Source organism: Carcharodon carcharias, chromosome 12 (assembly GCF_017639515.1).
Source record: "Carcharodon carcharias isolate sCarCar2 chromosome 12, sCarCar2.pri, whole genome shotgun sequence".
NCBI lineage: Eukaryota > Metazoa > Chordata > Chondrichthyes > Lamniformes > Lamnidae > Carcharodon > Carcharodon carcharias.
The window spans coordinates 114858821-114882651 of record NC_054478.1 but is presented as its reverse complement, the minus strand read 5'-3'; the positions used below and the strand labels follow the sequence as shown (position 1 = coordinate 114882651).

At 42.5% G+C, this 23831-nt stretch overlaps 1 protein-coding gene across 1 annotated transcript in view; it reads right to left on the bottom strand.

Moving 5' to 3' along the window:
* Nucleotides 1-23831, bottom strand: part of LOC121284720 (protein unc-80 homolog) — a 542332-nt gene that overhangs the window by 105145 nt on the left and 413356 nt on the right. Inside the window, exons 47-51 of the mRNA XM_041200272.1 lie at nt 13417-13551; nt 12354-12492; nt 8774-8870; nt 2550-2720; nt 2097-2189 (exon numbers count right to left, since the gene is read on the bottom strand). Of these exons, the coding sequence (XP_041056206.1) occupies nt 2097-2189; nt 2550-2720; nt 8774-8870; nt 12354-12492; nt 13417-13551 (635 nt within the window). The remainder of the gene's footprint in view (nt 1-2096; nt 2190-2549; nt 2721-8773; nt 8871-12353; nt 12493-13416; nt 13552-23831) is intronic.

Here is a 23831-nt window from a genome sequence, read left to right as displayed (position 1 = left end):
CAATTAGCTAAAATTAAAGCTCATGGAATTGAAGACAAATTATTGGCCTTGTTATGAGGTTCACTATGCAGTAGAAGAGAGATAATAGAAATAAAATGTACATACTTGACTTGGAAGGTTGTGACTAGTGCAGTTCACAAGGATCTGTGTGGGGCCTCAGCTATTTACTATATTTATTAATGATTTAGGAACACTAAATAGTTATATATTCAAGTTTGCTGATGGCACAATGATTGGTGAAATGGTAGTAGGCAGGAGAATATAATTGCAAAGAGACACTGACAGATTAAAAGTGAGTGGGCAAAACTGTAGCAAATGAATTTCAACATAAGTAAGTGAAAGGTCATCCATTCTGGAAAAAAAACTATGAACAGTGACAATTAAAAGAGATTTAGGAACCTATGTACACAGATCACTAAATGTTATCAGCAGGTACAAAAAATCATAAAGGCTAATGGAATGCTAGTCTTTAAAACAATAGGGATATAAAGGACAAAACAAAAACAAAATTACCTGGAAAAACTCAGCTGGTCTGGCAGTATCGGCGGAGAAGAAAAGAGTTGACGTTTCGAGTCCTCATGACCCTTCGACAGAACTTGAGTGAGTCCAAGAAAGGGGTGAAATATAAGCTGGTTTAAGGTGTGTGTGTGTGGGGGGGGTGGGGGGGGGGGGGGGGGGTTGGGTGGGGGGAGAGAGAGAGAAGTGGAGGGGGTTGGTGTGGTTGTAGGGACAAACAAAGGATATAAAGGAGCTGGGACTTTTCCACAGCTATACAACATTCTGGTTAGATCACATCTGGAGTGGTATTATGTCTTAGAATGCATATTTTGGCCTTGGAACGGGTGTCACGTGGATTCCCCAGAATGTTACCAGAGCTCCAAGGGTTAGTTTACAAGGAAAGATAATGGAAGCTAAGGGCTGCATCTTACCTATGTCAGGCCGGCTGGGCGGGAGCAGAGCCAATCAACGCCTGCGAATGGCTGTGTGCTGCCATTTAATTGGCCCGCCCAGTGTAATACGCGGCGAGTAGTGCTCAGCGCTACCTGTGTGGGCTGGGGGAAGAGGGACAATCGGGGCCTATGCTGTTTTGCGCACGGAGCTGCTTCAGGGAGATTAAGTTGTTAATGAAAATTTTGAATAAATGGTCTAAAAACTTATTTTGGTTGGACGGGCAGCACTGTTAATGAGCTAAATTACTTTCCTAGTGGCCTTAACAGGCCTTTGACAGTTTGGCGGGCGCACAGCCACCTCCGGCACTCGCCTGCTGAACACAATATCGAAATGATGCATGATGACGTTGGGAAGCATGCTCATGTCATTTTACGCGTCGGCATGTCAGGCCCATGCCCGCACGCTGATGGCAATATTCTGGCCTAAGTGTGTATTGCCTCCAACACAGAACAATCAGGAATGAATTGATAGGGTAGAGAGAAAGTTCTGCTCATGGGAGAGCCTAGAACAAGGGGACATAACCTTAAAATCAGAGCCAAACTATTCAGGAGAGAAATTATGAAACATCTTTACACAAATAGTGGGACAAGTATGGAACTCCCATGAAAAGCTGTAGATCCTAGGTTAATTAATAATTTTTAATTTGAAATTGATAGATTTCTGCTGGCCAAGTGTATTAAGGGATCTGGAGTCAAGATGGGTAGATGGAGTTTTAGACACAGATCAGCCATGATCTCTGAATGACAGAACAGGCTTTAGAGGCTGATTAGTCTACTCCTGTTCTTACCTTGTTATAATCCAAACATTCTCAAAGTATTTGTTCTGATGGCAGATTAGGAAGCCCAAAAATATGGGTTGCTGGTGCTGGTTAGGTCAGGTTGTTTATATTTCAGGCTGTAATAATGGCAAAAGAACTGCATACTTACTATCAACTGAAGTATAAATGTATCTGCAGGATCAGAATTCTGCTTTTAGATCTCTGCATAACCTTATTAAACAAGGAATTGAGGATGGTGAAAGACCTCAAAAAAGTATGACAAATTAATAGAATTATTGAAATTTCCATTTAGGAGATAATTTGGTCCAATGTGTCTGTCTATAAAGCGTGTCAAAAAGGAATGTGTTTATCATGGATTCCTCCTGACCTTGTATTGGCCCCTCCAGACATGGCATGGTTGGCTGTTGGAGCTCCTCTGTGTCCTTGGTCGGACCTGCTCATCTGAGGAGCAGTCATTGGCCTGTGTAGAAGTCCATGAGAAAAATAAACATACAAATGTAAAGAAAATTTCCTTTTTAACAAATGTCATTTGGTCAAGGCAACTACAAAGATTAAAACAGATGCTGGTTTACAAAAATTGTAATATTAATTTCCTTTGATGAATTCTATAATAGTTTCATGCATTACGTTCTATTTAATAAAGTATACAGCAATTCACTAAAAATGAAAGGAACAGAATGCGCTGTTTAATTTATAATTTTAAAAATCTAACACAGTAAATCTAGAAATGCTTACAAAACATTCAATTTCACTAAGAACAACAATGACAGTTCATAGCATAGACTGAAAAGACTGTACAGGAACAGGATTAATAATTTACCTGGTGAGAGATTCAGTGCTATATAACAGGGCTTGTAAGGATGTGGCAAGTGAAGCGATAGCAGTGATTTCATCCCGTGCTGCAGATGAAGATTCCAATTGAATGGTTTGCTTCTTTAGTTTCTGCAAGTAGCAGGGAACCAGTGCTTCTAGGACCATCAGCATTTGAAGACTATATGGCACAAAGAAGAAGCATTAAACCAGACAAAAGCCTTGTGTGGCCACAGCAAAGTAAAAGTAAAGCCAATTCTACCATGGCAAACATTTAAGAAAACAGCAAAAAGATGTGAAAGCATACAGGGGCCAAAAACCTGATCTTCGTTGTGAAGTGCCAGGATCACTGCTCCAGACACCTTAGGTACATGTTCATAAATCAGTTACCCTCACCTCATAAAACAAGGTCTGATTATCAAAATTAAAATTTTGCTCAGTGCTTATAAATTATAAATACTGTGATTTACTAAGAGCTCCAGAATATAAAAGCAGAAATGTAATAGTGAATCTTTATAAATCTTTAGTAAGGAAGCTGTGAGATAATAAAGAATATACTAACTATAATGTTTCCTACTATGAGAAAATAAAGACTTGAAAAATTCAGGTTGTTTTCTTTAGAACAGAGAGGACCTCATGGTGGTGTGACAAGAGGTAGGATGGGACAGAGTATGTAGAAGTTGACTGTTTCTGGTCATTCAGGGTTTACAACCAGAGGACATGGACATAAGATTAAAAATTAGCTTTAGGATGGGAGGTAGGAAAATTTACACAGGGTATTGTGAGGTTAGATACATGCGGTTCATCTGATGGATACACCGAGCCGTCTATTTTCATGTTGTAATTTCATTGTACTTTTATGCAGAAAATAAATGTAAGGGGAAACACAATTGCAAACCCATTGGATAGCTTTTCAACTTGCTGCCCAGGCAATGGAGATCAGGTAGTTTTAACAATGGGTGGCTGATCTGCAATTCTAGTTTTATAACCTACAAGTTAAAAATCTAACTCATTGTATCCTGCCTAAAAGGGAGAGGAGTAACAGGCTGGCCCTTCGGGGGCATAAAATCAGATTAGAAAAGTGGCAACTGCCAAAAAAAAGGAAAATAGACAAACACAAGGTAGTACCCAGCCATGCTGGAGTGATTAACATTCAGCATAAGTCAGGTGTTAATGACAAGAAATGGGATGTATAATTTCACCATTTCATTTACATGCCTCCTTTTGAGAAACGGGTTCTGCTTGATGGAAATAATAGTGGTAACATTGGGTAGACATTAAAGTGAGCAGGGTGCTGCCTAATGCATCCCAGTCTGTTACTTCTGCAACCTTTTGAATTAGTGCTCCAAAATCAGGCATTGCATGACACAAGTTCCAGGCAATAGTATTGGTCATTATCCTGGTTGTCTCCCTGTGTTTGTATCCATTGCACACAGCTTCAGGTTCTGCTTCTATCATTGAAATACTTGGAAAGTCTTTTGTAATCCATTTGAACAACATAGGCTGTCCAGAAGATCTACGTTATTATCAGCATTCCCTCAATCCTCTTTGATTTACCTATGTTTCAGCACTTTAAATGCTCACATGAAGAGTATGAAATAAAATGAAACTTAATAATCGCTTTGTTAGCATAAGGTAATAGGATAGTCTTTCAGATGTAAGCAAGAATTTCTTTGCCACTGATAATATTATGCATACCCTCGGGCGGAATTTTCCATGCCCGCTGGCATCGGGTGTGTTCAGTGGCACAAGTGGACAATATGGCAAGATGGCCAAAAATCGGTTTCATGACGTCTTGAAACCAGTTTGTGATTGTCCGCTCAGCCCGTCGATGGTGGGCCATGTTCCCCGCCATCAGGTGTCGGGAACCTCATCGTAATATATCAGCATATCGTTATAAGGCCAGCCCACCGGACTCATCGCCCTGCACCCCCCCTGCTGGATTGTCCACCCACGTTGGCAGGAAAACACACTGGTGCAGAACACAAGTTGACAACTGTGACATGCAGAAGTCAGGATTTACCGCCAGGGCCTTGCTCACATCGCGAACATCCGAGGTACAAAAGATGCTGGAGCCCAACAGCAACAGCACACTGGGGGAAGGTCCATGGCATGCTGGGTGAATTCTCATGGACGTGGCTCTGCTGCGAAGCAGTACACGGAAGTTGGAAAGTCACCATTGATGCTCACAACAGATGATGGTAAAGGGGGTGGTGAGGAAAGTCTAGGATTGACTAGGAGAGGAAGAGGTGTCCGGGGGGGGTGGGGGTGAGTTGGGAGGGGGGAATGAAGGTGTCGGTGGGGTGAAGTTGAGGGGGGGATGTGAGGTTGGGAGGGGGAATGCAAGTGTCAGGGAGGGGAGGTTGTGGGGGGAGTAAGATCAGGGGGATGGGGTAACAGGGGAGGTGGCGGCAACTGGGGAGGTAGGTGTAAGGGGGGGAGGAAGGTGTGAGGGAGAAATGCAGAGGAGGGAAGGAGTGTAGAGAGGGGAAGGAGTAAGTGTGCAGGAAGAAGTGAGGAGAGGGGAAGGAGTAAAGGTGGAGGAAGAAGTAAGGGTGAAGGAAGGAGTTGGGAAAGGGAAGGAGCAAAACTGGAGGAAGAATTAAGGGTGTCCAAGGGAGTCAGGAAGGGGGAAGGAGTAAGGCTGGAGGAAGGAGTCGGAGGGGTGGACTAAGGGTGGCAGGAGAAGTAAGGGTGTCTGAAGGACTCATGAAGGGAGAGGAACTAAGCAGGGGGTGAGTCTGGGGATTGGGAGGATTAAGCAGTGAGGGAAAGGCTTCCAGTGGGGAAGGACTTCCAGGGGGGGAAGGGATCCAGAGGTGGGGAGGGGTCTAGAGATGATGGGTGCCCAGGTGAATGTGCAAGGGAGAGGTCTGATGAGTCCATGACTGCCTCCTGGGGATCAAGGAGGTCAGGTAGGTTAGTGTGGATGGAGGTGGGATATTTGGGAAGGAAGGGAATGTTTATGTTCACCTGAACATCCCTTAAGGAAAGGAGTTGTGGCTGGTAGGTCATGGAGGCGATGTGGAAGGTGATGCCGGGGGGGTCAACTGTGATGGGGGAATGGAAATGGGAGACTGGGGGAAGGGAAAGGACGCGGGAGCGAAAGTAAAATCAAATTAGCACCATGCTGTCCAAATCGAAAGTGAAACATAAGTCGTGGTGGGCAAAGTCGGGTGCTGCATGGGAGTGTGATCAGTGGGTGGGCAGAGATGCAGATTAACTCACATGGACAACTGAAAGCAAACCCCAGCAGGCAGCATTAAAAATGCTCGGGACATTGATATGAGTGTGATATGTGAAGGATCCCCGTGTGTGGGAGAGTGCTTGCACGAGGCTCCGAAAGGCCCTGCCACACACACACTTCTCCCTCCAGAATAACTTTTGGGCTGGCCGTTCCCTCTGCGGTGACAGAGGATTAGGCTGAGGGGCTCATAGGCAAAGGGGGCTCAGATTTGAGATTCCTGGGTGGATGACCCAGGAGTGTACAGCTGCCGCTCCTGCTCCCGTCGGATGCCCAAGACCCCCGGCCTGACTCTTTGAGGGGAAGGAACACCAGGGGGAACGTCAGGATGCCCCATTTTCCTCTCACGTGGCCATTGCAGGAACTCACCCATGGCTACCATGAAGAAGTGCAGGTCTGTGCCTATCTCCGCCAGGGCCAGGGGCCTCCATGGCATCTGCCATCCTCCCCACGGAGACCTCCATACGTGCAAATATGGACACCACTTCATCAGAGAGCAGGCGGACGCAATCCTCTGACACATGAGCCACACTGTTGAGGACTTCCAACAGCTCTGCGTGATGTTCCCCCGCCTTCTGCTGACTTTCCAGGGTGAACTGTAAGGCCAAATCCAGAGGTTCATCATCTGACACGGACCTCATACGAGCCTCTTCCCCAGCAGTCCTCCTCCTGCTGGGGAGCTCAGCTGAACCTGCCTCCTCCTGCTGCGGACACGTGTCTGTGCGACGACCACTACATTGTGAACCCGAGCCTGCTCTGGATATAGATCCCACCAAGGTGTGTGTCCCTGCGCTGGAGGTGGGTGTGGGTAAGCGCTGTGACGGGTCTTCTATGCTGCCTATTTCCAGTTCTTCAATGGAGGAGGTGCCCTCTTGGCTGGAGGTGAGGATGTGGATGGAGCTGAGGGTGTCAGTCGCTTGGCAGAGCTCCCTGTGAACCGAAGTAGAGATAATTAGTGTGTGGCAGCAGAGTCAAAAGCAGGAGAGAGAGCACTCACAGCTGCATTGAGAGACGGATGATGTGGTGCAGGATCCTCACATGGGAGTTCACCATTGACGCTGCAGAAATGATCCACGTCCTCAACAGTCAGCGCGATGGCCACTCCTCAAAGTGAGTGGGGGGCCTAATGTGGGCCACTCCAGCCCCACCCCCCCAAGTCTGGGACCTCTTCCTGTTGATGTGAGCAGGCATCTCCTGCATGGAAACAGATGGAGAGTATGCAAGTAGGACACATGGCACTGCGTGGAATGTTTGTTTGATGAGTGGCTGCCATGGACAGGGTGAGGACGCAAGCTCCAGAGGATATGAGCCTGATGAGGATGTGAGGGTGTATGTGAGAGTTAGTGGTGTTGTCCCTTGAGGTGTGAGATCCTGTGGATGAATGATCGGTGTGTGAGTGAAGAGTGATGAGAAGAGTGAGTTAACTTGGTGGAACAGATGAGACCATTCATTCTGTTGCGGCACTGGGTGGCCATCCTCTTTTGCAGGGCATTGGCATTGACCACCGCCTCCCATGCTGGATTGGTGATATGGTTCCCCTCCTGCAGCCAGAGCGGGAGTAGAGGACATCACAGCGAGCCTGCACAGCATCCAAAAGGTCACTAAACCTGGAGGCTGCAGTCTTTTTGCCTTCCAGGGCCATGTCTCCTGTGCAGCAGTCGTGGACTGGAAGCACTGAGATCAGCGTGTGGCTGGACTTAAAATATGGTGCCCGGCGTGATGAAGCGACAAGGTGATGGCGTGGTGGGCGATTGAGATTGAGATTGAAACCACATGTTTCCCTGGAACGTGTAATCAACGTGGTGGGTTTGGAACGATATGGCATGAAAAGCTGCCATTGCGGTTGGTGGGTAAAACATCGTTTAATCTGCCTGCTACCTCACTTAGTGCAAATCTGGGATGATACCGCCCCTCGTTTCCCAGGCTGAAGTTTATTATAGCATTCAATTTAGTATTGTTGAATGACAGGGATGATTTGAGATATAGGCCCAAATTTTGCTGCAGCAGGGGATCTCACAGTATGCCTAGTTATTAAAACCTATGCACATATAGGTTTTAAAATGTTTTGCCACCAAAGTTTCTGAATGTGGAAGTTGAACAGCAAGTGCAACAGGATATCTGAGAGCTTGGTAAGCAACGGGGCAAACGATGTATCTTTTAACCATGAGTTTGGTTATTGTGAAATAAACAGAGGAAAGATTATAAGAAGGACAGTGTATAAAGTGGATGGATTCAATGTCAAATTAGTACAGAATAAGAAATAAAGAAAGTGAAGGATAAATTAGGTTGAGGGAGAAAAAAAAGGAGACAGAAAAGGAAGACTTTTTTTAAATTTCTTTTTTAAAATCTCTCAAAACAATTTACAACCTGAAGGATTGAGAGTCCACACTTAAAATTGTTCTGTTTCTGGGCAAGAGAGGTTGATTGGCAGTAATTAACAATTATCACATTGTTAAAAGAGTACATGTACTGTTAATTGCTAAATTTAATTTTCTGTGGCATGTTTAATACATAATTAATTTGCAACTTCACGAAAATTACACAGGTTAAGTGCAAAATGCCATTTCACATAGCTAATTGCGGCAATTCGTAATTCATGGGTATCTCTTCCTCAGCAACATGATTGTGTATTAATAATTCATCATTCAGATGCCATTGTGTTTTTCAGCATAATCTGGGCCGCTGTTTACTGAGTGCTTGTTGGTACTATTTCCATCTTATTTCACTATACAATAGGCTCACAATTCATCAGTACTGCTTCTTATCTGTGTAATTTTCTCCTCTTTGCCAGCCTGACAAGAATGTAACTTACCTAAGTATGTGTTATACTTCATTTTACATTTCATATTCTATCGTTTTTTAGCATCAGCAATGTGTATATTTTTTGTGCTGTAAAATTCAGTATTACCAAACAAAGGCACACAACAGAGACATTTATGGAAGAAATCTTATTATTTTACACATTTATTTCTTAAATAATATTCCAGTACCTTCTAAGTGATTCTGGTGCATATGCAACAACAGTAACACACAATTTAATAGCTTCACTGATAGAGAAGGCAAGATCTTCATTTCCATAGCAGAAATCTAGAAGTATAGGAAAAATAAGTACTCAGTTTACAGTAGAGCTTGTTTCACTGTTGTTCATTTTATACATGCTTCCTTAAATTAAGAGAGAAACTTCTGATTTTGCTAATATTGCTCAGCACGATTTCAATTCACTTGAGGTTGAGAATGGGAAAAAGAGTTCCTGTTTTACTCTATAACAATCACTACTGATCAGAAATTGAAATGAATCAGTTGTATAAATACTGTAACTACAAGAGCAGGTCAGAGGCTGGGATTTCTGTGGTGAGTAACTCATCTCCTGACTCCCCAAAGCCTGTCCACCATCTACAAGGCAAAGTCAAGACTCTGATGGAATTCACTTGCTTGGATGAGTGCAGCACCAACAATACCCAAAAAGCTTAACACCATCCAGGACAATTACACCCGTTTGATTAGCATCCCGTCCACCACCTAAAACATCCAATCCCTCCACCACAGATGCACAGTTGCAACAGTGTGTACCATCTACATGATGCACTGTAGCAACCCACCAAGGCTGCTTCAACAGCACCTTCCAAAACAGGATCTCTGCCACCTGGAAGAACTAGGGCAGCAGTCATGTGGGTTCACCACCTTTGTGACAGAAGGTTGTCTGATGCTGTTGTGACTGGAAAGCTGTTTTTAGTGGGGTTCCGCAGGGCTCAATGCTCTGTCCCTTGCCTTTTGTAGTTTATATAAATGATTTAGACTCTAACATAGGGGCATGATAAAGAAGTTTCCAAATGATACAAAAATTGGCCATGTGGTTGACAGCGAGAAAGAAAGCTTTAGATTGCAGAAAGATATAGATGATCTGGCCAGTTGGCCAAAAAAGTGGAAAACAGAATTCAATCCAGAGAAGTGTGAGCTGATGCGTTTTGGTAGGTACATCAAGGCAAGGAAAAACACAATAGGAGGATCCTAAGTAGTGTGGAGAAACAGGGGGACCTTGGAGTATATTTCAATAGACTCTTAAAGTAGCAAGACAGGTCAATTTGGTGGTTAAGAAGGCATATGTATGTTCATATGGCATGCGTTCCTTAACTGAAGCATAGAATATAAGAACAGGGAGGCTACATTAGAACTGTATACATTATTACTTAGACTACAGCTTGATTACTGAGTACAGTTCTGGTCACCGCATTACAGGAAAGATGTAATTTTACTAGAGATAAGCTGCAGTCAGCAGTACAGGGCTGGGCAACAAGGGACATTTAGTTAAAAAACAGTGACTCATCAAAAGGGTTTGGACATTGCTATCAGGGAACAATGGAACCAGGAAAATGCCATTACCTACCATCAACTAATGCAATCCCAATACAATGGCACAAAGGACGTATCATCAATACAATACATTCAAGGAATTATGCAACTAAAATCTGCATCACAGGCGATAGTACTGGAAACAGGATCATTCAAACCCTCATTAACTTTGGAGCCAGGTACTGTTACTGTGCTGTTACTGAGCCACCTTAAACAGCAGGAGAATTGTTCATACAATGAGAACTGATAATATTCATCTGGATACATCTTCCATGGAAAACCCCATATTGTTTCAACCAGAAGGACCTGATGACATTTGTCTGGACTTTGCATGGAATCAACGAAATGCGGAATGTTTTGACATGTCTGACTTAAATTATTATAAAAGAAGGGAAGATCTGAGTATCTGGGTAGCAGTTGGAAGGAGGGTCAGGGCTGGTCATCTTGACTCATGCCCACATCCTACACTGGACAAACCAGCCGTGTTAGGGATTGTTACTGTTTTCAGCTATATCGTGGTGATATTGGCCTGAAGGTTTTGGGCTGCAGTCAGAAGGAGGGTCAAGTTTGGACACCTTGACTCAGGCCTACAGTCAACATTGGACAGACCAGCCATGTTGGGGGTTGCAAGTTTCAGCCAAATCGTAGTGATATCGGTCTGAGGGATTTGTTAAGGTTTGGGGAGAAAACTTCGTATTTTTTGCCAGTACCTTGTAACTTGTTTCAACCATATCTTGGTGATTTTGGTCCAAGGGTTTTCTCTTAAGGTTTCAGGACAAGACGTGGTGTTTTGCCTGTGTTTTTGTAAGTTTAAACCGAATCATGGGGACTTTGTGTGGAGGTAGCATTTTTGTAAGTTTAAGCCCGAGTCATGGTGACTTTGTGTCGGGTATTGGGAACAGTTTGTCTTAAATTTAGGGGTTTTATACTATAGGTGATACAATAAAGCAATTGTGAATTATTTGAAGAAATTTGTCTCATTGGTCATTCTGTTCAAGCCTTACAATTGTGAATCTGGTGTCACGAACTTTCGTGGGAAGAGGGCCTCTGAGGGAAAAAATGGAACCCTTAGAGGCAGGCAAGGTAAGTAAATAACAAAGTTAAACAAGTCCGAAATATTTCACATCATTTTTGATAAATAACCAGTCTGACCCATTTTTTGGGCCTGGATGGAATCCCTGAGATGTTTTCAACTTTGCACTTCAACCTAGTGCCTTAAGACATTCCTCTAGAGAGGAAGTGTGCCCTCTGTGGTGGATAAACAGAAACTTCACCTCTGTGGTTCATTAGAAAACACATAAGCATAATGATAGATTTCACATGTCAGGCACCTGGCTGCCAAAAATTAAGGGGCATCTAAAGTTCTGTCAAAAAGAAGTAACGATTAAGAAGCATCTTAAATTCTTTTTGTTTTCTCAAGGATACAGAAAGTTTTTTTTCTATTTAATTCTCCACTCAAAAGAGCATTAAAATGATAAAGAACCTCACCTTCCTTTCCTTATAATAAACCATATATTGGAGCCAAAGTACTGGGTTCATCAGTTTGAATAGCCTCAGTATAATTTAATTGTTTAGAACAACTATTTTTTTACTTTTGTTATTTTTTTGCACATTGTGTACGAGAGGTCATTTTGGCAAATAAATTGCCAGATTTGAAGCATCAACAATAAAACATTGAAACAATCTGAAGTTACAAATCTGTATATCAACTACTTTTTAGAATTATAAACAGGAAGTGTCTGATCATGTGTATAAATATGTTTTTGGAGTTAAAATAAGGCTAATAGTTGTTATCATTCTAACTTTTTTAACTATAAATGCAGTAAGCATAGTTGTAGTAGCTAATGACAAGCTAAGGAATAACAGATAAGCAAGAATGTAATGATATTCAGTGAAAGGGGAAGCCTGAGAATGATGTCAATAAGTAAATCAAGATCATAAATTTAATCCAAGAGTTTGTTACACTTCAATAATCTGAGTGCATTACTACATTTCGTGGTATTACAATTACATTATAATGAAACTTTCGTCGGGTAATTCCTTACTGCTATTTGATACTTCTCGTTTATGAAAAATGGATTGCAAGATTATGCATTAAAATTTGTCAAAAGTACTACAATTTATTAAATGATATAACGTCACCGTGTGCTGCAAGAGATTTCCATTGCATACATTTCTTATTACACACCATTGACAATTACTAAATTTAATTAAGATTACCTAGAGATTTTAGCGGTTTCTCAGCTTTTACTAATTCCAGCACGTCCAATGTATCTTGTGTATCGCCCTCCAAAGACACCAAAAGGTCAAACAGACACTGAGAAGATACACCTTTGGCTGATCCACCGGTTGTAACATCCTAAATACAAAAGCCAAATACAGTTTCCTTTGATGCAGAGTCTTGTTTTCAACACCTCCATTAATTTTCTGCGGTAAGTATTGTTCCATTTAAATTTTTACATGAAGGTTTTCTCAGTCGTTCAATTAGTTGAACTATACAGAATGGGAAGGTGTCAGGTTCAATAAGATGTATCTGATCTCAGCCAGAGCAGCAGTAGGTAGCTACAGCAGGTCTCTGCATTCCTGTGTTAGAAGACAATTGGCTAGGTCCTCTTTCTGATTACTATTCAGTGATCCCAGATGAAAATGTATGTCTACAAATGTCATCTGAGGATAAAATCAAGCTTATAAGGTCTTTATGGTTGACTAATTTGTCAACATTCATAATGCAACTCAAGTGTGAAGAGTTACCACTTAAGTGTCAGACAGCTGTGAAACTAAATTTGAATCTTCAGGAGGAGATAGGAGAAGAAATGACTCATAAAGAGACAAAAAAGTGCAATCAATTGCTTGTATTTATTTTACTGAATGGAAATTGATAGTCCATCTGAGACTGGCTATGCAAGACTTTGATCTTGGAGTCCAGTGAAGTCCTTCATTAAACACAAGATGTAGTCAGCAGCCTGGTTAAGCATGAACAAAACTTATGCCTGGTATAGCTGGCAGACATCAGTCAGCACTGGGGTGTATGCCCACTATCAAACAGTGGGAAAAGTTGTTCCAATTAATAGTTCTTTGGACTACAACACTATATTTTTAGCATGAATAACATACCGTGGTTGGATAAAGTATTTTGATGGCAATCATCTGGGATAACATCAAAATATCATTCAAAAATAGAACTGTGCAATACTTTGTCCTCAGAGCATTTAATGACAGATTTGAATGAATAATTGGGGTGAAGAGAAAGGGATGGAATGCAAAGTGAATTTTGTTTGCTTACTGAGAACTCCAGTAATGGTGCTGCGCTTGCAAATAACTGGAGAATAAAAGGCTTTCGATGTAAAATATAAAACTGTCGACATGCAAACTCGATTGCTTGGCGTAGCAATGGGTTGCTTTCATAATCAGCATAGGCCTGTAGGAGGGAAAATTTTAAAACAATGTGAATACAAGTGTAAAGCACATGTAGTCTATGATTAATTCATATTGAAGATTTGAACAGCATAGTAAAATTCAGTCCCCATGCACAATTGTGGGAAGGAAATTTATGCTCTTTTCATTGTTACAGAAAGGAGGACAGCCATGCATTTATATAGTGCTTTTCACAACCTCAGAACATCCCAAAGGACTTTATAGGTAACAAATACATTTAATTTGTAGTCACTCTCGTAATGTAGGAAATTCTGCAGCCAATATGTGCACAGCAAGCTTCCACAAACAGTAACATGATCATGACCAGATAATCTGTATTTTTAAGCAATGCTGATTGAGAGAAAAATATTGACCAGAGTGCTGGGATAGCTCCCGTGCTCTTGTTTAAACTAGTGCCATGGAATCTTTTGCATACATCCACCTGAGAGAATGGTTTAATATGTCATCCGAATGAAGGCACCTCTGAGAGTATACCATTCTTTTAGTGCTACATTGGAATATAAACAAAGATCTTTGTGCTTAAGTCTCTGGAGTCGGACCTGAACTCCCAACACATGGTATAGTATGTGTGTTATCAGTTGATCTGCAGGTGACACCAAAAGACCAAAGATGAATTGTATCAATCAAAATCAAGTATATAAAGCTGCAGGGCATTGACTAGATGGTTACTTGAGCACGGACACAAGAGTGGAGTGGAGTCAGGAGATTTATAACAGTTATATTTTGCTGTGTGAATAATCTATCCCAAGTAAGGACTGGCTTTGGATTTGTCCTTCACCAACTGGCTGTCAGGAGTATAACATATTGCAGAGGTACCAGTGTGATTTGCAAAAAATGGACAAATAGACCTATGATGCCACTTGAAAGACGTTTTTCATAAGAGTTGATCCCAGGTACAAAATAAAGGATTGGAACTGGGAGGCAGAAGAAAAAAAAAATTAAACAAGAAAAAGGAAAGTTAGAATAGAGGGTGTTCTACCTTGTAAAACAATGTTTTGCATTGTGGTGGTCAACTCTGTGTTAAGCATCACTTGGCATGGCTCAGAAGTCCCACTGTGGCATGGCAGTCTTTGTTGCATTTGGTGCAGAAAAAGACAGTGGTTGAGGTGTATGATTCGCTGTCCTCTGTTTTCTCTGGGCCCTCTTAGCCAACTGAAGTTTTTGTTCCTACTCACCTTTTCCATTGACCTTCTAATCAGTTGGCCTCCAGAGGTCACAGCCATCAGTGATTGTCTCTCAGTTGTCAGTATCAATGTCCATAATCTTTATATCTCACTTGCAGGGGTCCTAGTAGTGGAAGTAAGGACAGCCAAGAGGTCATGACCGAGTAGCTAGCTCATCCTACAGAAGGTCTTTGGATACATGGCCATCATGAATGTGGCTGAGCTAGCACAACCAATGACAGCTTAGCAAGGAGTGTATGTTGATGGAATTAGCACACTCCAAGACCTCTGAGTTGGTGACCTTAAATGCCAAGGGATGCTGAGGATACATCTGAGATAGTGAAAATAGAAACTGTTCAGCCGTTTCTCCTGCCTAGCCCGTGTTGTTCAGGTCTCACCACTGTTTTACAGGAGTGCACCAAGGATGCGGATTGGTAGACTCAGTTTGCTGCTCACAGTTAGGTTGCTGTTATTCCACACTCTCTTACTCAGTTTGGGTATAACAGCTGTAGCTTTTGCAATATATGCGCTGACTTCAGCATCAAGTGTCAGATTGCTGATAATTGTGGAGCCTCAATATGTGAAGCTATCAACAACCTCTGGCATCATGACATAGAGGAAATTGAGCGATAATAAGTAGAAGTTCAAATTAAATTTAGAGTAGGGCAGAGAAAAACCGAGAAAGAAAAAATAGCAGAGGAAAAGTGATGTTGAGTTAGGGGAGAACATTTCAGCCTCAAAGAGAAAATATGTTTTTTTTTAATTAATTCATGGGATGTGGTCATCATTAACAAGACAAATATTTATTGCCCATCCCAAATTACCTGCGAGGAAGTGGCGGTGAACCGCCTTCTTGAGCTACTGCACTTGCCTGGTTGAATGCAGCTCCAACAACACTCAAGAAGCTTGACACCATCCAGGACAAAGCAGCCCACTTGATTAGCACCCTTTCTACAAAAAACATTCACTCCCTCCACCACCGATGAACAGTGGCAGCAGTGTGTAGCGTCTAAAAGACGCATTGCAGAAACTCACCAAGGCTCCTTAGACAGCACCTTCCAAACCAATGACCACTATCATCTACAAGGACAAGGGCAGCAGATAAATGGGAACACCACCACATTGAAGTTCCCCTCCAAGCCACTCACCATCCTGACTTGGAAATGTATCTCCATTCCTCCACTGTCACTGGATCAAAATACTGGAACTCACTCCCTAACAGCACTGTGGGTGTAGCTGCACCCCAAGGACTGCAGTGGTTCAGAAAGGCAGCTCACCATCACCTTTTCAAGGGCAATTAGGGATGGTCAATAAATGCTAGTCTAGCCCACATCCAGTAAATGAATTCAAAGAAGTACTAGTGGCGTAAGTACATCCAAAATGGTATTAGAGAGGAAGTTCCAGGATTTTGACCCAGTGACAGTGAAGGAACAGCGATATAGTTCCAAGTCAGGATGGTGTGTAACTTGGAGGGTAGTTCGGAGAGGTGGTGTTCCCCTGCAATTGCTGTCCTTATTCTTCTAGGTGGTAGCGATTGCAGGTTTGGAAGGTGCCGTCGAAGGAGCCTTGGCAAGATGCTGCAATGTGTCCTCTAGATGGTACAGCCTGCTGCCACTGTGGATCGGTGGTGGAGGGAGTGAATGTTGAAGGTGGCGAATGGGGTGCCAATCAAGCGAATTGCTTGATGGTGTTGAGCGTCTTGAGTGTAGTTGGAGCTGTACTCATGCAGGTAATTGGACAGTATTCCATCATGCTCCTGACTTGTGGCTAGTAGGTGGTCGACAGGCCTTGTGTAGTCAGGAGGTCAGTCACTCACACACAGAATTTCCAGCCCCTGACCTGTTCTTGTAGTCACAATATGTTTGGTTGTGTTAAGTTTCTGGTAAATGGTAACCTCCAGATGTTGCTGGTGGTTTCAGTGATGACGCTGTTGAATATCAAAGGGATATGGTTGGTTTCGTTTTTGCTGGAGTTGATTACTGTCTGTCACATGTGTGGTGCTTATGTTACTTGCCACTTATCAGCCCAAGCCTGAACGCTGTCCAGGTCTTGCTGCATGCAGGCATTGGACTGCTTCATTACCTGAGAAGCTACAAATGGGACTAAACATTGTGCAATCATCAGCAACCTTATGATGGAGGGAAGGCTTTTGTTGAAGCAGCTGAAGTCGGTTGGGCCCAACACTGCAGATAATTACAAAAAGCATACAGAGGGAGAGAATTATTTGGTAAAATCTTTAATTACTACATATAGCTTAGCATTAATATTGCAGTAATAAAGCTATCTCAATGTTTGCACAGGTCTTTTTGTGCTCCTGTTCTTTGGCCTTTTATTCTCTACTGTGCAGAATGAAGCATTTTTGACTCAAGTAGCACTCAATTTTCCGATCCAAGCTAATTTTTCTAATATTCATAAATCCAAATCCGAACACAGTTAGATCTAGGAGTGCCACAAGTGGTGGCAGAGGAAAACCGTATGATCGTTAAAGATGGGGGCCATTAAAAAGGAGTACAACATTTATATGAAAAACATTCAGAAAGCTTCAGGAAGGGCTCACGAGACTTCTCAACAGGTTGGTAGTTTCTGCCAGAGCTTAAGGGGCAGGGAATCATGGAGTACCAGGTCAAAATGAAGGGAAAGAGAACTGAAGATATAGACTCTGCAGACAAGTGACAGAATAGCCCAACACTAAGCTTGCTGAAGATGAACCAATCCTGCAAGGGCTGCATGTGAGGAGAACTGCCCTCTTTCTCACTCCACAGCTCCATCCCTTTGCATAGGCCTGTAAAGTGCAGTCAAGTTTCAGACCACAACAGACAGTTACTGCCTGTGTATATGCTAGTCCTCTGTACCACATTGCACAATTTTACATCCGACTCTTCAGTGACCCAATATCATTTCTAGGTAGGTGTGGCATAGGTGGTAAAAATAGTTGATGCCATCTTGGTGTATGTGACCAAACTGGAAATGTTGTCTCATGATTACTTCGGCATGCCTTCTTTCTTGCAGTACCATTTTAGGCGAGATAGGAGTAATTCTGAAGAATCTTCCAATATAACATTTGGTCATACATCCACATATCACAGTAATGCCACCAAGAATGTGATGGCAGATTCTCCTTTGGGAAGATGAGCTTGAGCTCATGCCAGGAGAAAAGAAAATATTTACTACAGGACTTTTCAAAATCCCTTCTGCCTGACCATTCCCCCTACCTCCTTCCCCACCCAGGCTCTTTCTTAGGATAGGTGTGCTCAGGAATTGGCTTACTGCCAGCCACCGATTGATCCTTCCTCTTTCCCCCTCAACTTAGGCCCCCTCCCTCTTTCTGTGACCAGCAATCTACCTCTGGTGACATGACTGGTAATTAATGCCTTCATATCCTTCAACAAAACTTCTTTGCCACATTGTGCTGTCTTCAGAACTCGTCCTGTTTCTCAGTTGCTACTTCTTTATTTTACTTCTTTTAATTATGTTTAGCATTTTTACTAAACAGAGCAGCAGAGATTTTATCAACCAACATCACTAAAACAAATTATCTGGTCATAATCATCCTGCTGTTTGTGGGACTTCGCTGTGCGCAAATCAGTTGCCAAGTTTCTTGCATCACAATGGCAATAACACTTGCAAAATACTTCATTTACTATGAAGTGCTTTGGGACGGCCTGAGGTTTATGCTTTATTTTGTTTAAATACACTGTACTTTACATAAATAGATCTGTCCTTAATAGTTAGGGCAGGATTCTTGTCAAGCAGGTGACTTTCAAGTTGGGAATTTTCCAAACCCCGAAATCCCATCTCTGTCTTGGAGGAGCCTGCCCACCCTATTCTCATGTCAAGGATGCAGGCATGGGCTGGAGACTGGCCAACTGCCTCCCAAGGCAGACTGAGGTGGCAAGCAGATAGTGAGGCTGGCAGGTTAGAAGTTCATTACTGGGGCTTTGGTCGAGTCGTAATCATGGTTTTTAGTCCCTCTAGCCTGCACCCCTTGCTCCCCACCCATCACTTATGTCTCCTCCATGCCCCCTCATATTTCCCAGTTCCCCTCCATGCTCTTCATATCTCCCATGGGCCCCATGTCCCTTTCAGGAAGCCCATGCTTTCTCCATGCCCACTTACCTTGTATGCACTAGGTACAACAACCAATGAGCCATATAATAACACTGGCCAGTCTTTGAAATGGCCATGAAAAAAAAAACAGCCATTTAAGAATCTCTGTAAAAACTATTGTTTCCCCCTACCTTCACATAAAGCTGTCAATCAAATACAGGAATTGAAAGTGCTATTGAGGAAACTTGTAATCCATTCCACACCTTAAATCTTGCCCAAATAAACACACAGTCATTGAAAATACACTTCAAAGAAAGATCAGGTTATTACAAGGTAAGAAAATTTCAATCAAACCAAGCCAGCACTCCCTTTGCAACTGTATAAATAGACGCTTGCTGGGCTGAGTCCATTCGCCATCCTTAGAGTTCTGGCAAGCCTTCATGATGAGATCATCTGGCAACTGTACAAACAGGAGCAGGTTGTGCAGGTGGCCAGACATCTGTTTTGCCAAATAGCCTCATGAATGCTTGGCTGAGCCCCAAGAATGACTACTCAACTCAGCCCAGCAGGGATTTGTTTAAAAAATTGAAAAGGGGAGTGCCAACTTTGTTTGAATTACATATTCATTACCTAGTAATAATCTGACTTTTCTTTGAAGAGATTTTCCAATGCCTGTGTGTTAATTTGGACAAGATTAAGAGGTGTGAAGTAGATTGAAGGTTTTGTCATTAGGACTTTCAATGCCTGAGTTTGACTGACTGTCATGAAGCTATTAATGTGAATAATATTTTGGAAAATATTTTTCTTTTAAAATAGATGTTTAGTTTCTGAGTATATCTTAATTGGATTAAAGCCAGCTAGTCTGGGTGCTTTGATATGTACTAGTTCTGATACATAAGAGGGATAGCATGCATTTGCATTTTTTGAATAGAGCATTCAAGAAGTGAAAATTGATGCCTTTTTAGATATATAAAGGGTAAGAGAGAGGCAAAAGTGAACATTGGGCCGCTGGAAAATGACGCTGAACAAAGAAATGGCGGAGGATCTGAATAGGTACTTTGCGTCAGTCTTCACGGTGGAAGACACGAGTGACATCCCCAAAGTTCAAGGGAGTCGGGGGGCAGAGGTGAGTATGGTGGCCGTTACCAAGGAGAAGGTGCTAGGAAAACTCAAAGGTCTGAAGGTGGATAAATCACCTGGACCAGATGGATTACACCCCAGAGTTTTGAATGAGATAGCTGAAGAGATAGTGGAGGTGTCAGTGGTGATCTTTCAGGAATCACTAGAGTCAGGGAGGGTCCCAGAGGACTGGAAAATCGCTAATGTAACCCCTCGGTTTAAGAAGGGAGTGAGGCAAAAGACGGGAAATTACAGGCCGATTAGCCTGACCTCAGTCATTGGTAAGATTTTAAAGTCCCTTATTAAGGATGAGATTTCATGCATTGGAAGTGCATGGTAAAATCAGGCAAAGTCAGCATGGTTTCATCAAGGGGAGGTCATGCCTGACAAATCTGTTAGAATTCTTTGAGGAGGTAACGAGGAGGTTAGACAAAGGAGAGCCAATGGATGTTATCTACTTGGACTTCCAGAAGGCTTTTGACAAGGTGCCGCATAGGAGGCTGCTCAGTAAGATAAAAGTCCATGGTGTTAGAGGCAAGGTACTAGCATGGATAGACGATTGGCTATATGGCAGGAGGCAGAGAGTGGGGATAAGGGGGTCCTTCTCAGGATGGTGGCCAGTGACTAGTGGAGTTCTGCAGGGGTCAGTGTTGGGACCACAACTTTTCACTCTATACACTAATGATCTAGATGAAGGAACTGAAGGCATCCTGGCTAAGTTTGCAGATGATACAAGGATAGGTGGAGGGACAGGTAGTATTGAGGAGGCGGTGAGGCTGCAGAAGGATTTGGACAGGTTAGGAGAATGGGCAAAGAAGTGGCAGATGGAATACAACGAGGGTAAGTGTGAGGTCATGCACTTTGGTAGGAAGAATAGAGGCATAGACTATTTTCTAAATGGGGAGAGAATTCAGAAATCTGGAGTACAAAGGGACTTGGGAGTCCTAGTCCAGGATTCTCTTAAGGTTAACTTGCAGGTTGAGTTGGTAGTTAGGAAGGCAAAAGCAATGTTGGCATTTATTTCGAGAGGACTAGAATATAAAAGCAGGGATGCACTGCTGAGGCTTTATAAGGCTCTGGTCAGACCACATTTAGAATATTGTGAGCAGTTTTGGGCCCTGTATCCCAGGAAGGATGTGCTGGCCCTGGAGAGGGTCCAGAGGTGGTTCACAAGAATGATTCCAGGAATGAAAGGCTTAATGTATGAGGAACATTTGAGGACTCTGGGTCAATACTCGATGGAGTTTAGAAGGATGAGGGGGGATCTGATTGAAATTTACAGAATACTGAAAGGTCTGGATAGAGTGGACGTGGGGAAAATGTTTCCATTAGTAGGAGAGACTAGGACCCGAGGGCACAGCCTCAGAGTAAAGGGAAGACCTTTTAGAACAGAGAGGAGGAGAAACTTCTTTAGCCAGAGAGTGGTAAATCTATGGAATTCATTGCCACAGAAGGCTGTGGAGGCCAGGTCATTGAGTGTATTTAAGACCGAGATAGATAGGTTCTTGATTGGTAAGGGGATCAAAGGTTATGGGCAGAGGGTGGGAGAATGGGTTTGAGAAACTTATCAGCCATGATTGAATGGCGGAGCAGACTCAATGGGCCGAATGGCCTACTTTCTGCTCCTACATCTTATGGTCTTTCTAGCAGCTACCAAGCAATATGTTTATATTACTAATAAAATTGGTATTATAAAAGTGGTTTCATTGTTAAAAGGTGAAGTTCAAAGAGATTGTTGATACAATGAGAATTTACATTCAATGGAGCTGGTAGGTATAACTTCAGTAGTTTTCGGGTGTGCAGGCAGAGGCAACGTAAGGTCAAAAGGGAGCTGCAAGCCTACAACTGGCTCAACAGTGAAAAGGACCTCATTTCGAATTTGTACGGTGAAAATGCTTTGCCTGGTGTTTGGTTAAGTCCATGGGTTGCTGTTGCCTTAATGGAGATTAGTTTGGGAATTTGTTACAATTTATGTAGTTTAATGTAAGGCCTCGAGAACTGATGGTCTAATTCGTGAATTTGGAGTTGCATCTCAAACATAACACTTAAAATTATTGGTTATGATAGTTGTTTGAAGATTCCCTCTAGGATTTTTAAATTAACTCTGCTTTCCTAACTGCATCGGTCATAACACTGACAACCTTTTAAGAGGGGAAATGTTTTTCATAGAGAATGTTGAACACTTACTTGGTTTACTTGATTCCTGGCTCCAGACTAGCATCTGTAATGCTCAACTCTGCAATGGAGCCAGCAAAGGCGGGAGTGCTGCATATGGGCTTGCTAAGTGCACCTTTAACATGCACTTGCAAAAACTGCCGAAAATGGGAATGGGAGTGAAATTCCCGCAGCTGAGTCCTGTGCATCACTTTTATTCTGCTTTCACTCAGACATGAACGGAGCATGAAAATCTGGCCCATAACATTTCTCAGTGTTTCAACAATTGATTTTTGTAGTGAAGCAAAAAAAGACTTCCAATTTTATTTATGTAGTTATTAAAGATGAGCACGCCTGAAGTCTAGACAGTGAAAATGTTTTACAAAAATTTAGATGCAGGTCACAGGGTAGATTTGAATTAGGAAGGCCTTCAAAAGTTTGATTTAATCCTTCCAGATGATCAACCCTACCTTCTTATCAGTTTACCATTTAGCTGCTTCTTAAATGAGTATTATGCCCTCATCTTAAACACCATTCCTGGAAACTTGTTACAACAATTAGTCACCCCTCTTTGTAAAGAAATATTTCAATGCTAAACTTATCCTTCATAGCTGTGAACTTGTATAGTCTTATTCTGCTGCTCTGGTATTGTCAGAACTGGGGTTATTTTCTTGGCTTTTTTAATTTTTTTAAAACATTGCTATAAGCTCCCCACTGAGTTAATGCATTCCAAGACAGAAAAGCATTCCGTTACTTACTCAGTTCTTATAGTTCCTCTTTCTAACATCTCATTGCTCAATTTCCTCCTGGGACTGCTAATGTTGGGTAGGCAGAATGGTAAAATAGGCCTGGATTTACACTGAGCTGGGCTGACTCAGGAGCTCTTTAAAAATAATGGTGGGGCCCAATTCTGGGGTTCCTATTTCTGGAAATTTTTGCCAGCGTGGGATAAGGGTGTGGGCAGTTAGCCTGCACACAGCATTCCCACCTTCCCTCGGGGGAGATGGCTGTGTAGTGGTAATGTTACTGGACTAGTAATCCAGAAACCCTAGGAACGTTGGTTCAAATCCCATCATGGCAGCTGGTGGAATTTAAATTTAGCTAATAAAGCTGGAATCTAAAGCTAGTCTCAGTAATGTTGGCCAGCATCAACTGTTGTAAAAACCCATCTGGTTCACTAATGTCTTTTAGGAAAGCAAATCTGCCAACTTGGTCTAGCCTAAAAGTGACTCTAGACCCACAGCAATATGGTTGACTCTTAACTGCTGTCTGAAATAGCCTAGTAAGCCACTTAGTTCAAGTGCAGTTAGGGATGGGCAACAAATGTTAGCCTTGCCAGTGATGCCGATAGCCCATGAAGAATTAAAAAAATCCCCTTGCTGGCTCCATTGTAGGGGTGCACAATTCAAGCCACTCACCCTGCAATTTTAGTGCTGTCGGGCGCCTTTTGCAAGTTGACCTAGATCAGTGCATCTCAGGGGAGTCATGAACCATGACTGAGTACCAAGTACGGAACCAAAAAACATCACCACCTACTCCTGGAATTTGTTCATTGACGGGCTTTTAAATACAAAAAGAAGTTTTTTTCCAGTTTCAATATTTAGGTACTGTATTGAAACTTTTTACTGCAGTGATTGATTATTGGGCTCTGCCCTGCAAAGTTAAGTTGACCATTACATTGGTCAGCAATGTGTAACTGTTGAAACGTATTAGGGAACTTTTCCTATTGGAAAAAGTACTACTCTGCATTTAAAACTGAAAAAAAAACATTGCTTAGGAT